Below are 14,256 nucleotides of genomic sequence, written 5' to 3'. Positions count from 1 at the left end.
GCTTCTTCTTCAACTCAGCGTGGAAGCGAGAGGCGCCCATCATAAACCAGCAGAGAAATGCATGAGATCAAATTAATTACAGCGAAGCAACCCACTCTCCCTCTCCCTCTGGAGCAATGAAACTTTATCGCAAAACAAACAATAGTCAGTTTAAAAACAAACGGAACAGACTGAACGATCATTTCTAAGACCTTAATATATAATTATTATATTATATTATTATATTATTGCATATAAGTCGTGGTCATGCGCTGAAATGATTTTATAAGAGGTGGGGCTTTGGGTTCACTGTCAATTCCCTATGCAAAAACCAGTTAGCTCGCAGCATACATGAAAACCTTCGGGTGAAGTGCGGAAAACTAATTTTTATTTATTAAGGTATACCCCGCCTTTCTCCCCCGACAGGTACTCAAGGCGGTTTACAGATAATTAATACCAATAGTGATAATAACACTTTTAAGTGTGCTTCAGATCCCAAACGGAACCCTAATTTGGACGCCATTGTTATATTATTAATTATAAGTATTAATTGCAATTATTTGTTGTTGCTGTTGTTGTTATTATTTTATAATATATCTCCCATCATCCGAAGATCACGGGGAGGTTTACAAGCACAAAATCGCAAAATGGAAAACACAAAATACATATCTTAATAAGAAACAGAACAGAACAGAACAACATCCGCCCTCTCTGTAAAGTCTTGAAATCCCTGATTCTTCCAAACTTATCAATCTTACAGTTCCAGAGTTTGGTTCGGAGGGGGCGAGGAGAATGAGTCCAAAGCCGACTTGCAAGTCTGCCTCTGTCCACGCATCTACACGCTATGGCTCTAGGATGGCCTTGGTGTCGACCAATAGCAACGCTCGACGTGCCTCCGGAAGTGCTGGCGCTCTCTCTGCCTCCTGGTCCTTCTCCACTTCCGCCTCCGTGTCCCTGTGCTCCGAGTCTCTGCTGGCGGCGCAAGGGCGATGGAGCTGCTTTGGCTGGCTGAAGCGTCCGTGGCTCTGGCGGTCTCGGGGCTGGTCCTGGTGAGGGGGGACGGGGCGCGGGGTCCTAGTCCTGGAGCTTTCCCCCTTTTGCCAGCCTGGTCTTCTTTCCATCCCTCATCATCATCCCCCTCCCAAGCAAGAGGACCTCTGAGCTCGCGTAGAGTGCCTTTCACTAACCGCCGAGTAGCCCCTTCTCATGACTGTGGCGCTTGGCATCCCCAGGCCCTGCAGCTCACAACTCCTCTTTATATGGGATTTAAGCGGCTAGAGCCTGTAAAACAGCAGTGAGCCCAAAGGAGGGCTGTTTGCATTTCGCTTTGAGGGGTTTTGTTGTTGTTTGTTGTTGTTTCACAAGCATTGGATCGCAGTACAGTGGTACCTCGGGTTACATGCGCTTCAGGTTACAGACTCCACTAAGCCAGAAATAGTGCTTCAGGTTAAGAACTTTGCTTCAGGATAAGAACAGAAATCGGGCTCCGGTGGTGCGGTGGCAGCGTGAGGTCCCCATTAGCTAAAGTGGTGCTTCAGGTTAAGAACAGTTTCAGGTTAAGAACGGACCTCCGGAACGAATTAAGTACTTAACCCGAGGTACCACTGTATCGTAGAACTGGAAGGGACCACAAGGATCATTTAGTCCTGCGATGAAAGAATATTTTGCCCAGTTTGGGGCTCAAATCCACAGCCCTGAGATTAAGAGTCTTGTGCTCTGCCCAGTTTTGGTGTATAAAACATTTATAATGTAAAAATTGTATTCAATGAATCAATAAATAACATCAGGGCCACCTTCAGAATTTGATTAGAATCAGAGTTGTAGAGTCAGAAGGGACCCACGAGGGTCATCTACTCCAACCCCCTGCAGTTTAGGAATCTTTCAAACCCACGACCCTCAGATTAAGGATCTCCTGCAATAGAAGTCTATGTTTCTATGTTCAACTAGATCATACATGACAGAACTGTAGCGGTGGAGCGGAACCCAAGGGCCATCTAGTCCACCCCCTACAACCCAGCAATCCTGTCCATAGCCACCCATAGGGTGGGTTCTCACCACCAGCCTTCTGGTTAGCAGCCAGACATTGACCTATTGTGCCACTGGGGACCAGTAATTGAAATGTTCCCCACCCCTTACCAATATAATCTCCTATATTTTATATTGTGCTTTGACTTGCTGATATTAATATTTTTTGATAGCAGGCCAGAGAATTATTGCTTTTATTACTATTGTGTGGAGGAGGTCAATAGCCATGAAAAGTCTCCACAGGAATCTGAATCCATGCCCAGCTAGCCTTCATCCCAGTGTTCCTTTAACGGGAACCTGCTATAAATTAACTTCAACCTCTTTTGCTTTCTTCCTCTCCTCAATAAACTTAACTTGACTGGGCTATGAGTATATTGTAGTTTCTTCTTTCCCAACTTTTCTCTTGGAAAAGGCAACTGAATCTTTCCCAAATGACTGACAGGAATCTGTGCTTGCTGTCTGTAGGTAGATGTCAGTCAGCTGATTGGAGCCCTAGGATTTGAAAATGTAGCATAAAGGCTTTCTCGTTATTTCATTGCAATTTAAAGGAAACAGGCCACAAAGAAAAAAATACTTAAGTTCTAGGCAGACAGCAAAGCAGGAGCTCAGAAATTGTGAGGGTCTGATCTAATTTTACACGTCGTGTCCACACCAAGTTGCTTTTGTGCAATCACAAGAGGCACTAATGCAATTGTTGTAAGAGCTCAAAAATGCTGAGTTGCAATAGCTTCTTACATATTATGCAGAAAGCAGTTTCTTTCCCCCACAAAACCCTTGCTTTCCAATTGTATTCCTTTAGATAGTGATAGGTACTTGGCAATTGCAGCTTCACCCTTTCTAAATTTAAGAGGAATTATTTTCTCTCTGCAGAATGCTATTGTGTAAATATTATATAACTTAACTAGAAATCTTCCCCCCCTCCCAGATTGCTGTCATTGCCCACATAACTGCAACAAAAGTTCCAAACCTTAATCGACACGAGGATGAAAAATACTTTTTGAATGCTGAAAATGAGAAGGAACTTGTGCCCAGCATCCATGATCCCCCAACACGAGACCTTTCCGTAGTTGTGCCTTCATATAATGAGGAAGAACGGTGTAAGAATAAGTCTTTGTTTTCTTTGTGTGCATGTATAACACTATAACACTGAAGGTTGTCTTATCTTTTTTTATTTTACCTGTTCAGCGCTACTCAAACCAGATCTGTGGTTTTATTTCCTTCTTTTTCTTACAGTACCATCGATGCTGAATGAAGCTTTGGACTACCTAGAGAAGAGACAGGTATTTTTTTAAAAAAAAATCACATTTAATTGCAATATTTAATAACCATGAGATAAAAATATCATTTTGCTCCTGCTCTTTTTCCCCATTTTTTTAAATGATATTTATTAAAATTTCAAAAAAGTTACAAGTATATAATAAAAAAGAAAAAGGAGAAAAAATACAAAACACAAAAAACAATTGAAAACAAGTCAACCTTTCCATATCCTGACTTTCATTTGCTTGTTTCCCTGACCGCCTCACACCTCCCTTTTTTGTATTCTAGTTCAATTAGTTATTTCAGCAAATCCTTTCCATTTTTGCTTTTATCTTAATAATTTATCTTAATATATTATAACTTTACATTCTCACCTGTTAACAATCCATCTTTAAATACTCCTTTATAACATTACTGCTATAACCACATAACTTCATTCCGACATCCTTCTAACAATATTTCTGTAAATAGTCTTTAAATTTCCTCCAATCTTCTTCTACCCACCATTTTGCTCCTGTTCTAGTCATCGTGGTAAGAGAACATATGATGTTAAGGCAAATGCACAAGATCTGTGTTTCCTTTCCAGAGGCAAGATCCTGCATTCACATATGAGGTCATAGTAGTTGATGATGGCAGCAGAGATCAAACCACAAAGGTAGGAGACATATTTATGACTTGCCGGTCCTAAATATATTGACAGTGCCAGCAAAAGGTAGAACATAAACAGAAGTTCATATTTTCTGTTTTCATGATTACGATTTTGAGGGACTGACTCAAGGCAGTTTACATTTGAGGCTGCCCCTCAAGGGGATGACCATAGCTATTTATGTGCTTATATATATAAAAAAATATCCCCATTGGATTTCTGTGAATTTGTACTTAAGGTGCCTCGAGGACAAATTCTGAGAGAATTAATAATTAAATAATAATTTGAAGTGGCTAATTAAAATTAATAAAGAAATACTTTAGCTGTCTGGTTTCACCTTGATAAACGTGTCCTTGACTTGATAAACGCAGATATGACTAACCACAGATGTGAATTTGGTTTCCTTAAAATAACTATTATTAGAGACTTCTCCAAGTTGCTTTGCTGCTTATAAAGGGTCACCATTTTCTAAAGATTAATACCAGCATTACACCACTTCAAAGCTGGGCTAGTGCCATGGTCTGTGATACTGAATTTATGCCGCCTCTGTCTTTATACATGAAAAAGCATTTTTTTTTTTTAAGTAGAGGCTTTTCTTCTTCTCTTCCCTTTCACTAAACAGATACAATTATTTTCTACACCACAACATGCTCAATGCTTGGGCTATACTGCCATCCTCTTTCTTTTCTCTTTATGTCCCATCCCACATTATCAAAACACATTATTCTTGTTACGTCAATGACATAGATTTTTCATACACTTTCCTCTCTTCAAGTTCTGCCAAAGGACACTTTCCCCGCTGATAGGTCTAAGAACTGAATATACAAATCCTATATATATGTGATATATGAGCACTTAAAGTAGAAGGCGTTACACAAATATCTGCTTAACTATTTTATATGTTCCCAGTCCTTAGGGACGCGGGTGGCGCTGCGGGTTAAAGCCTCAGCGCCTAGGACTTGCCGATCGAAAGGTCGGCAGTTCGAATCCCCGCGGTGCTCCCGTAGCTCGGTCCCAGCGCCTGCCAACCTAGCAGTTCGAAAGCACCCTCGGGTGCAAGTAGATAAATAGGGACCGCTTACTAGCGGGAAGGTAAACGGTGTTCCGTGTGCTGCGCTGGCTCGCCAGATGCAGCTTGTCATGCTGGCCACGTGACCCGGAAATGTCTGCGGACAGCGCTGGCTCCCGGCCTCTAGAGTGAGAAGAGCGCACAACCCTAGAGTTTGTCAAGACTGGCCCGTACGGGCAGGGGTACCTTTACCTTTACCTTATGTTCCCAGTCGGGGAAATATAATTTTTGTTTTCAACTCTAGTGAGGATAAAATTGAACTGAAAATGAGACATTTGGCATGGTAAAGGGAAGAGAACTCCACGTATCTGTCTCGCCTCACATTCTTTTAAGCACACTTGTGCACTGGAATATTTATTCATATTTAATGTAGGCTTTGTTATATCATTAATATAAATGAGGAGAGAAGGAGACATTCAGTTCCTATTTGTGATTGCTGTTCTCTTATTCTGATTTGCACATGCCCTGTAGGTTGCGCTGAAGTATACCCAAAAATATGGTAGCGACAAAGTGAGAGTCCTCCCTCTGGTGAAGAATCGTGGAAAGGGGGGAGCTGTTAGAATGGTAATGAATTTATGTAGTTTTCCTTTCTGTAATTAAGATTATTTTCTTGGTGAAAGCAAACATTTTCTTCACTGAGCATTTAGGTTAATTTTGACATAATACCTCAAAAATCCGACTATTGGCAAATACAGCATGCCCCAACTTGCACATATTTAACTTGTGCACATTCAGCTGTACGCAGTTGGGGGGGGGACATTTAAAAAGGAGGTGGGCATCTGGGCGGAAAGACTTTGGCAATACCATCCACCATTGAACCAAATGTATTTTGACTGTACGCAGTTTTGGCTTTGGGTGCAATCCCAGGAACCTAACCCCCACATAAGTTGCAGGCTTACTGTGGTCATTTTCTATGAATTTCCATATGTAAGGAGAGCCTATGGTGATCATTTTATCCTAGAGTGATCATTTTTATAAGATGGGCATGAAGTAATCCGCTTCTCTGTATTTTATTACTATAATTCATTTGGTACACTATTTGTATTTATATCAAACCATTCCTGACACGAGTCTTGGGAAGAAGCAGAACAGAAACCTGGAATTGAAAGGAAATACAGTGGTACCTCGGGTTACATACGCTTCAGGTTACAGACTCCGCTAACCCAGAAATAGTGCTTCAGGTTAAGAACTTTGCTTCAGGATGAGAACAGAAATCGTGCTTCGGCAGCAGCAGGAGGCCCCATTAGCTAAAGTGATGCTTCAGGTTAAGAACAGTTTCAGGTTAAGAATGGACCCCCGGAACGAATTAAGTGCTTAACCCGAGGTACCACTACATATAAAGGTTTCATTTTTTGACATCTGAGCTGTTCTGCATTTGATTTCTCTGCCTACCCAAAATGCTTTGAAGTTTACCTACTTTAAGGGGAGGAGATGAAGAATGAATTTGCTTCTGACAGGATCCTCATAAGAGACACAGGGCCTTTGGCCCACTGCCTCTTTAGAATTTGCAAGAAATGGAAATGCAGTCATAACTATATAAAAGAAGTGCCCTTCATTCCACTGGAATTTAGTCCACAGCTGCAACACCATCACTTTCTAGGCACCATTCGGCTGATTGGATGCATCCCTGTATGGGGCCTACTGATTATTTTGCAGGGTTACTGTACCCGGGCTGTAGATTCTGTGTCCAGGGCAGCTGTTTATCAGCTCCATCTAGTACGCAGGCTGAGACCCTACCTGCCTGCAGACTGTCTTGCCAGAGTGGTGCATCCTTTAGTTATCTCTCGCTTGGACTACTGCAATGTGCTCTATGTGGGGCTACCTTTGAAGGTGACCCGTAAACTACAACCAATCCAGAATGCAATAGCTAGACTGGTGACTGGGAGTGGCTGCCGAGACCACATAACACCCGTCTCGAAAGACCTACACTGGCTCCCAGTAAGTTTCCGAGCACAATTCAAAGTGTTGGTGCTGACCTTTAAAGCCCTAAACGACCTCAGTCCAGTGTACCTGAAGGAGCGTCTCCACCCCTATCGTTCTGCCCGGACACTGAGGTCCAGTGTCGAGGGCCTTCTGGCGGTTCCCTCCCTGCGAGAAGCCAAGTTACAGGGAACCAGGCAGAGGGCCTTCTCGGTAGTGGCACCTGTGGAACGCCCTCCCACCAGATGTCAAAGAGAAAAAGAACTACCAGACTTTTAGAAGACATCTGAAGGCAGCCCTGTTTAGGGAAGCTTTTAATGTTTAATAGATTATTGTATTTTAATATTCTGTTGGGAGCTGCCCATGGTGGATGGGGAAACCCAGCCAGATGGGCAGGGTATAAAAACATTATTATTATTATTATTATTATTATTATTATTATTATTATTATACATCCAAAATGCAAAGAATTAGGCTAATGCATGCAGGTGGAGGGGTGGCTCCATCAAAGAGATTTGAAGTCCTGTAGTTTCACAGTATAATTTGCCGAATATGCCCTAATACAAGACTTTTGATCATTCTTACATACAGGGTGTGTTCAGTTCAAGAGGGGAAAAAATACTCATGGCCGATGCTGATGGAGCCACAAAATTTGAAGACGTTGAAAAAGTAGAAAAGGGTCTTGAGAGTCTGCAGCCCTGGCCTGTGAGTTTTCATTCAGTCACATTTTAATTTTATTTCCTTTCTTTTCCTTTCTGCTTCCTTAAAAATATATTAAAATCCTGCTTTGTTTACCTGTCTGTATGCCAAGGTACTTCTTATACCATAGGCAGATCTTGCTGCTTGCAGTTCTTCAGCCCTTAAAATTTTAGGTATAATCCAGAGAAAATTGAATATTCTTATTTCCAACTCAGAATCAATATGACTGGAGCACACAGCTTCTAGGAGAGATTTGTGTCCCCTTCTTCTTTCTCCATTCAAATTAGGTATCCCTGACTTACCCCCTACATCTTCAACTACTTCTTGGCGATTGCCTCTTATCTGGTTCTGTTAGACAGATCCACAGTTTTGGTCTTCTGACACAGTACACTGTGCCCTGCCCCAGGTTCCTCATTTAACCATTTGTCAAACTCTTCTTACCAAAACTCTGTGTTCACTAACTTCCTATTTAAGATTCTTGCTCAAGCTAAGTGCTCAGATTTACTTCTGCTTATTCTGTAAGCGGTAACTGCTTGTAGGTATGCGTCGGTGTTAGGCTTCATGATTCCATAAATTTTGAGTCTCCTTGAGTTCCCCTGTAATTAATAAGAAAATGATTTATTAGCTATATAAATATATAAAGGTAAAGGTAAAGGGACCCCTGACCATTAGGTCCAGTCATGGCCGACTCTGGGGTTGCGGCGCTCATCTCGCTTTACTGGCCGAGGGAGCTGGCATACATGTGGCCAGCATGACTAAGCCGCTTCTGGCGAACCAGAGCAGCTCACGGAAACGCCATTTACCTTCCCACCAGAGTGGTACCTATTTATCTACTTGCACTTCGTGCTTTCGAACTGCTAGGTTGGCAGGGCAGGGCAATTTGCAGGGCAAGTCGCGGGGATGCGAACCGCCAGCCTTCTGATCGACAAGTCCTAGGCTCTGTGGTTTAACCCACAGCGCCACCTGCGTCCCTTATATAAATATATAAGGTACCCCTGCCTGTACGGGCCAGTCGTGTCCGACTCTAGGGTTGCGTGCTCATCTCGCTCTAGAGGCCGTGAGCCAGCACCGTCCAAAGACACTTCCGGGTCACCTGGCCAGCGTGACGAAGCTGCAGCTGGCGAGCCAGCACCAGCGCAGCACACGGAAACGCCGTTTACCTTCCTGCTATAAAGCGGTACCTATTTATCTACTTGCACTTAAGAGTGCTTTCAAACTGCTAGGTGGGCAGGAGCTAGGACCGAACGACGGGAGCTCGCCCCACCGCAGGGATTCGAACCACTGACCATACGATCGGCAAGTCCTAGGCACTGAGGTTTTACCCACAGCGCCACCCGCGTCACCATATAAATATATAAGCACACCTACATGTTTATACAGTGGTGCCTCGCAAGACGAAAAGAATCCGTTCCGCGAGTCTCTTCGTCTTGTGGTTTTTTTCGTCTTGCGAAGCAACCCTATTAGCGGATTAGCACTATTAGCGGCTATTAGCGGCAAAGCGGCTAAGCAGCTATTAGCGGATTAGCGGCTTAGAAAAGGGGGGGGAGCGAAAAAAATCGCAAGACTAGCAAGACGTTTTCGTCTTGCGAAGCAAGCCCATAGAGAAATTCGTCTTGCGAAGCGCCTCGAAAAACGGAAAACCCTTTCGTCTAGTGGGTTTTTCGTCTTGCGAGGCATTCGTCTTGCGGGGCACCACTGTATACACATTTTACAGTAGCCCCACATTATAGATTTTGTAGTTGGCATCTGTCTGTCTTGGGAGACAGTGGAGTGTGCCTCTGGGGGTGAAGTCAGACCACTGTGTTAGCCAGTGGCGTAGCGTGGGGGGTTAGGGTTAGGGGGCGCAAATCCACGGGTTAGGGGGCGCAAATCCACGGGTTAGGGGGCGCAAATTACTTGCCCCGGGTGCTGACAACCCACGCTACGCCACTGGTGTTAGCAGCACTAAAGTCTCCTCCCCCAGTTTGCAAGCCTGGGCATTATGTATGGAGGTCCTGAGCTGTGCAGATGACAAGACCCCCGCTGTCAGCCCCACTGATGGGGTCCAAAGGAAAGCTGAGCAATATGTTTGGCACCAGCTTGGCTGTGGAAGTTGCCAGGAAGGAGGTGTACAAGGTGCCATCTAGCTGTCTTAGGGACCCCACTCCAAATTTGTGTAGGGTTTTTTTTACTCAGCCTTTTCTTCTCCCGAAGATACAGTGGTACCTCGGGTTACAGACGCTTCAGGTTACAGACTCTGCTAACCCAGAAATAGTACCTTGGGTTAAGAACTTTGCTTCAGGATGAGAACAGAAATCATGCGGTGGCGGCAGCGGGAGGCCCCATTAGCTAAAGTGGTGCTTCAGGTTAAGAACAGTTTCAGGTTAAGAACGGACCTCCAGAATGAATTAAGTTCTTAACCTGAGGTACCACTGTACTTTCTTTTTCTAAATATGAAGTGGTAAATAAATCACTATTTTAAAATGGGGAAATCCTTGAAAAGGGAAGTGGACTTTGAATGAAGCCGAATTTTGTCTCGATTATTAAAAACATGAAAGACAACAGAGGTTTAGGATCAGAGTTTTCCTTCACCAAGATGGGCTCCTTTCCAATGTTGACGAGCCCTACCTGCCCTTCACTTCCCTCTACATCACATGCAGAAACCATCTTCCTGACTGCTGGACCCACTATTGGTCTCGTTCTATGTTATGTTAATTGGTAACCCCATGATTGCATGAATCTTGGTGTCACAACTATCCCTTACCAGCAATGGGCATGGTTGTGGTATCAGCTGAATGCGTTCATAGGTATTCCTTGCCACAGAGGCATGGTTTGGTGTATGTTTCTTAACTATTCATGTTTTTTTTTTTTTCTTTTAGGACCAAATGGCTATTGCCTGTGGCTCTAGAGCTCACTTGGAGCAAGACTCCATAGCACAGGTAAACTTCCGTTTGCTAGTTCTTTGGCTGGTGGGCCTTTGCAGTCAGAAGAAGTGGAGTACATGCCTTCCTAAGCTCAGCTTCTAGCTTGCATGATTTTTTTAAAATAATGAGATTAGACAAGACCTTCCCCTCCCTGGGAGCTGCAAGGGTTTTTTGGGGGGCAGGGGTGTAGAGGCTAGTCCTCCAGATGAAGACTGTCTAGGTAGACCATCAAAACTCGTTGACTTCCCACGGCCTTGCTTCCTTTTGATTGCTTGTATCTTCAGCAACAGCAGTCTGAAACTATGCACATGAGAACACTTGGGGACTTGGAAAAACTAGCTGAAGCTGGCTTTAGTTCTAATGCTTGGTTCTTCTAGTTGCAGGGTTGTATTTGTCTTCATTTTAAATTATTCTAGTGTTTTATTAGAACGATGACTTGTACTCGTAAGCAGCAGCTATCAACGAAAGATAAGTTGGCAAAACTATCACATGCACCCTTTGAGTAAAGAACACTTAAAAAGTTGGATATAACATATTCAAAAGCGTTACTGCAGGTCTATATTGTGTCAGCACTTCTACTTGTACATATTGAAACTATAATGGATTCTGTGTTGTCATTTCTTTTAAAACTTAAGTCACAAAAAATGTACAGTATAGGCATTATGAACATTGACATTATAAAGTGACTGGACATATTGAGCTAGTTCCTGTGCTATCTTACCTTTTCTGCAGCGGTCTTATTTCCGTACACTTCTCATGTATGGATTCCACTTTCTAGTATGGTTCCTCTGTGTTAAGGAAATCAAAGACACCCAGTGTGGTTTTAAACTATTAACCCGAGAGGCAGCTTCCCGGACTTTTTCATTTCTTCATATAGAGCGCTGGTAGGTATCACCCTCAGTTTTATTTGATTGGAAACAGCAGTTGAAGCTAGTAATATATGCATTTTCAAGAGCTTAGTTCATGTGTGTACTGTGCAGTGTTATGGCTGGGATCTCCAGTCCCCTTTTCAGGCACATGCCACAGCTTTTGCACATTTAGTTGGATTTCTTACTTTTGTAATCGGTGAAGCTCCTCATCAACGTGCGATTTATGGAGATATAATGTGATGTCCAATGTTTGTCATATTTTGATTTCTGTGCATTGTGTGTTGTAACTGCTAGTAACCCACCCTGTTATAAAGTCCCTCTTTCTAAAAATCTCATCACGCCATCAATCAATTGAATATTTCTGAGATATTAGACAAGGCAAGGAGAGTACCGTAAAAGTAGCAAATGTTTCCCTAGGCTGCCTTGAATGTAATGAAAGCAAAACGAAAAAAGGCTGATACCCATGCAGGCGACTGCAAATTGGAATAGGTCTGCACGGCTTTATTTTATTGGCAATTGTCCCTCTTTTAACACACCTATAAATACTAGCTTCTTTATAAAGGAAGAGGAAGAAGAAAGGCCAATATGCCAAAATGCTTTTCCAGTTTCTTTTATTTCACAAGAGAGAAAATAGCGAGTTGCAACATGTATACCTATATCAGTTTTATTCCAGTTCTTTGTTATGCTCAGAAGGTGGTCAGTAATACAAGCATAAAAAATATGTGATTTCATCACAGTACTGAGCATTCATTCTGTTCTCTTGCAGGGCATTTGATGTGGAACTTCTGTATATAGCTCAGTGCTTTAAAATACCAATAGCAGAGGTCGCTGTCAACTGGACAGAAATTGAAGGTCAGTCATCAACACTTTTCTGTCAATAGGAATTATTCTAGAAAGCAGTTAGGCCAATTCCCCCAGGAGACTGAACATTCCCCTTTAATGTCAGAATATTAAATATGGTCTCCACAAACCCCATATGGGGCAGTTACCAAAAAATGAAGGTCGCCGCCTCCATTCAATGCTTGTTTTGTATGCTCTCTCCTGCCCCTTAACCTCTTATTAGGATTTATGCTACATGTCAATACATTCCATGTACCTGTGGAAAACTGCAGACTTAACCAGAATCCCTGAGTAGTGTCTTCTCTATGACAGCAATACAGTCACCTCACAGTGGGTGGGGCAGTGGCTGCAGAGCGTTCACTCTTCCCCATGTATCCATGCTTATTATTATTTATTATTATCATTTATTGAATTTATATACCACCCTAAATAAAAGTTGGTCATCTTTGTTTGGGTCAGCGCATACACACACACACACACACACACACACATATATTCTTATTGTCTCCTGTGACATCTTCTGGCCATAAAAAGCGACTAACACTTATATGTCTATTTAACAGCTTACAATTTTTTTTCTGTATTTAATCACCATAGGTTCTAAGTTGGTTCCAGTCTGGAGCTGGTTGCAGATGGGCAGGGACCTTCTTTTTATACGACTGCGATATCTGACTGGTGCCTGGCAGCTTCGAACAAGAAAAGTTAATTAGGTTATTTATACTTACCAAATGGGTTGTTTGATACAGCAAATTATTTCTACAGTATGAAATAAGGAAAAAGCCGGGACTATTCTTCCTTACTGTTGTTCTGTGCTGCGCCTATTTTTAAAAAAATTGCCAAGAATGTGGATGTCCTATATAATAAGCTTTTTCAAGTGTTGGGTGTGGGTTTTTTAAGTTTTGCAACTGGGAGTCAGTCTTTTTACTTTTGTATCAGCATTTTCCATTTTCACAAATTATTATTTCACAAAATGTACAGCAGAAATTAATACATGCTAAAAAATCCCATGGACTACTTTTTTATTATAAAGTCTGCCATTGCGGTTAGCCAAAGCTTTGTTCTTTGTATATTAATGTACAAGATGTCAGTTTCAATGGGGAAACCCTTGTGTGTGAGATGTCTTCAGTACCTGCAGCAAACCACGTAATTTGGGCATCTGTTTCTGTACTTGAACTGGTCACTGGCATTTCAGAATGGCACCATCCATTTCTAGAATTGCCAAGGAGGTGTAGACGTTTTTACATTAATTGGAGGGAGTTCTGCACAAATTTCATTTGCTCATTGAATTCAGCAGCATGTATTCTTCTAAATGTACATTTGTGAGCTAGAATGGATTTCCAATAAACCCAAGGAGTTCAGAAGACAAGAAAATGTTTTTGTGACAGGCATCAGTTTTCTGCAGTAATTTTTATCATGTTAAAATTCCACCAAATTGTCAATGCATTATCTCTAAATTATGGAACATTAAAGATAAAATGGTGCTGTCAAAGTGTCTGAGGATCACTGAGGTCTCTACTACCACCATCACAGGTCTGACAGCTTATGAGGGCTTGCAAAGAGCAAACCAGAATACACAGATACATTAGAACCAATAGAACATTTTATTTTAAGCCTAATTCCCCTTGCCCAGCGTCATATTTCTATACCAATATTTCTGTCAGGGTTTCCTTATCCTCATGGAAAAGCAAAAGGTTAACTGACATTCCCAATCAATATTTTCATTTCTCATGTTAGTACAGCGGTACCTTGGTTTAAGAACAGTCCTGTTTACAAACGATTCGGTTTACGAACTCCGCAAAACCAGAAGTAGTGTCCTGATTTACAAACTTTACCTTGGTCTAAGAACGGAATCCAAACGGTGGAAGGGCACCGGTGTTGGGAGGCCTCATTAGGGAAAGCGCACCTCAGTTTAAGAATGGTTTCAGTTTAAGAACAGACTTCCCGAATGGATTAAGTTTGTAAGCCAAGGTACCACTGTATTTTAGTCTCTTAAAAACTGGCTGATGGATTAATGGTGAATCACTATGCAATCCTAGGCATTTTTATTTT

General features: G+C 42.3%; 1 protein-coding gene across 1 annotated transcript; it reads left to right on the top strand.

Annotated features, from left to right (window-relative positions):
• Window positions 1-808: 808 nt before the first annotated feature.
• Window positions 809-13,696, top strand: ALG5 (ALG5 dolichyl-phosphate beta-glucosyltransferase). The gene is given in 11 exon segments (XM_083719536.1): window positions 809-885; window positions 887-1,028; window positions 2,930-3,101; window positions 3,238-3,284; window positions 3,848-3,916; window positions 5,448-5,540; window positions 7,488-7,601; window positions 10,454-10,513; window positions 11,231-11,382; window positions 12,134-12,219; window positions 12,805-13,696. Coding segments are annotated over 11 exon segments (1,110 nt in total). The 5' UTR covers window positions 809-823; the 3' UTR covers window positions 12,918-13,696.
• Window positions 13,697-14,256: the final 560 nt, after the last annotated feature.

This window comes from Podarcis gaigeae, assembly GCF_964106915.1.
Source record: "Podarcis gaigeae genome assembly, chromosome: 17".
Taxonomy (NCBI): Eukaryota; Metazoa; Chordata; class Lepidosauria; order Squamata; family Lacertidae; genus Podarcis; species Podarcis gaigeae.
Note: the sequence above shows the minus strand (reverse complement) of the source record. Positions and strands in the feature narration are given on the sequence as shown.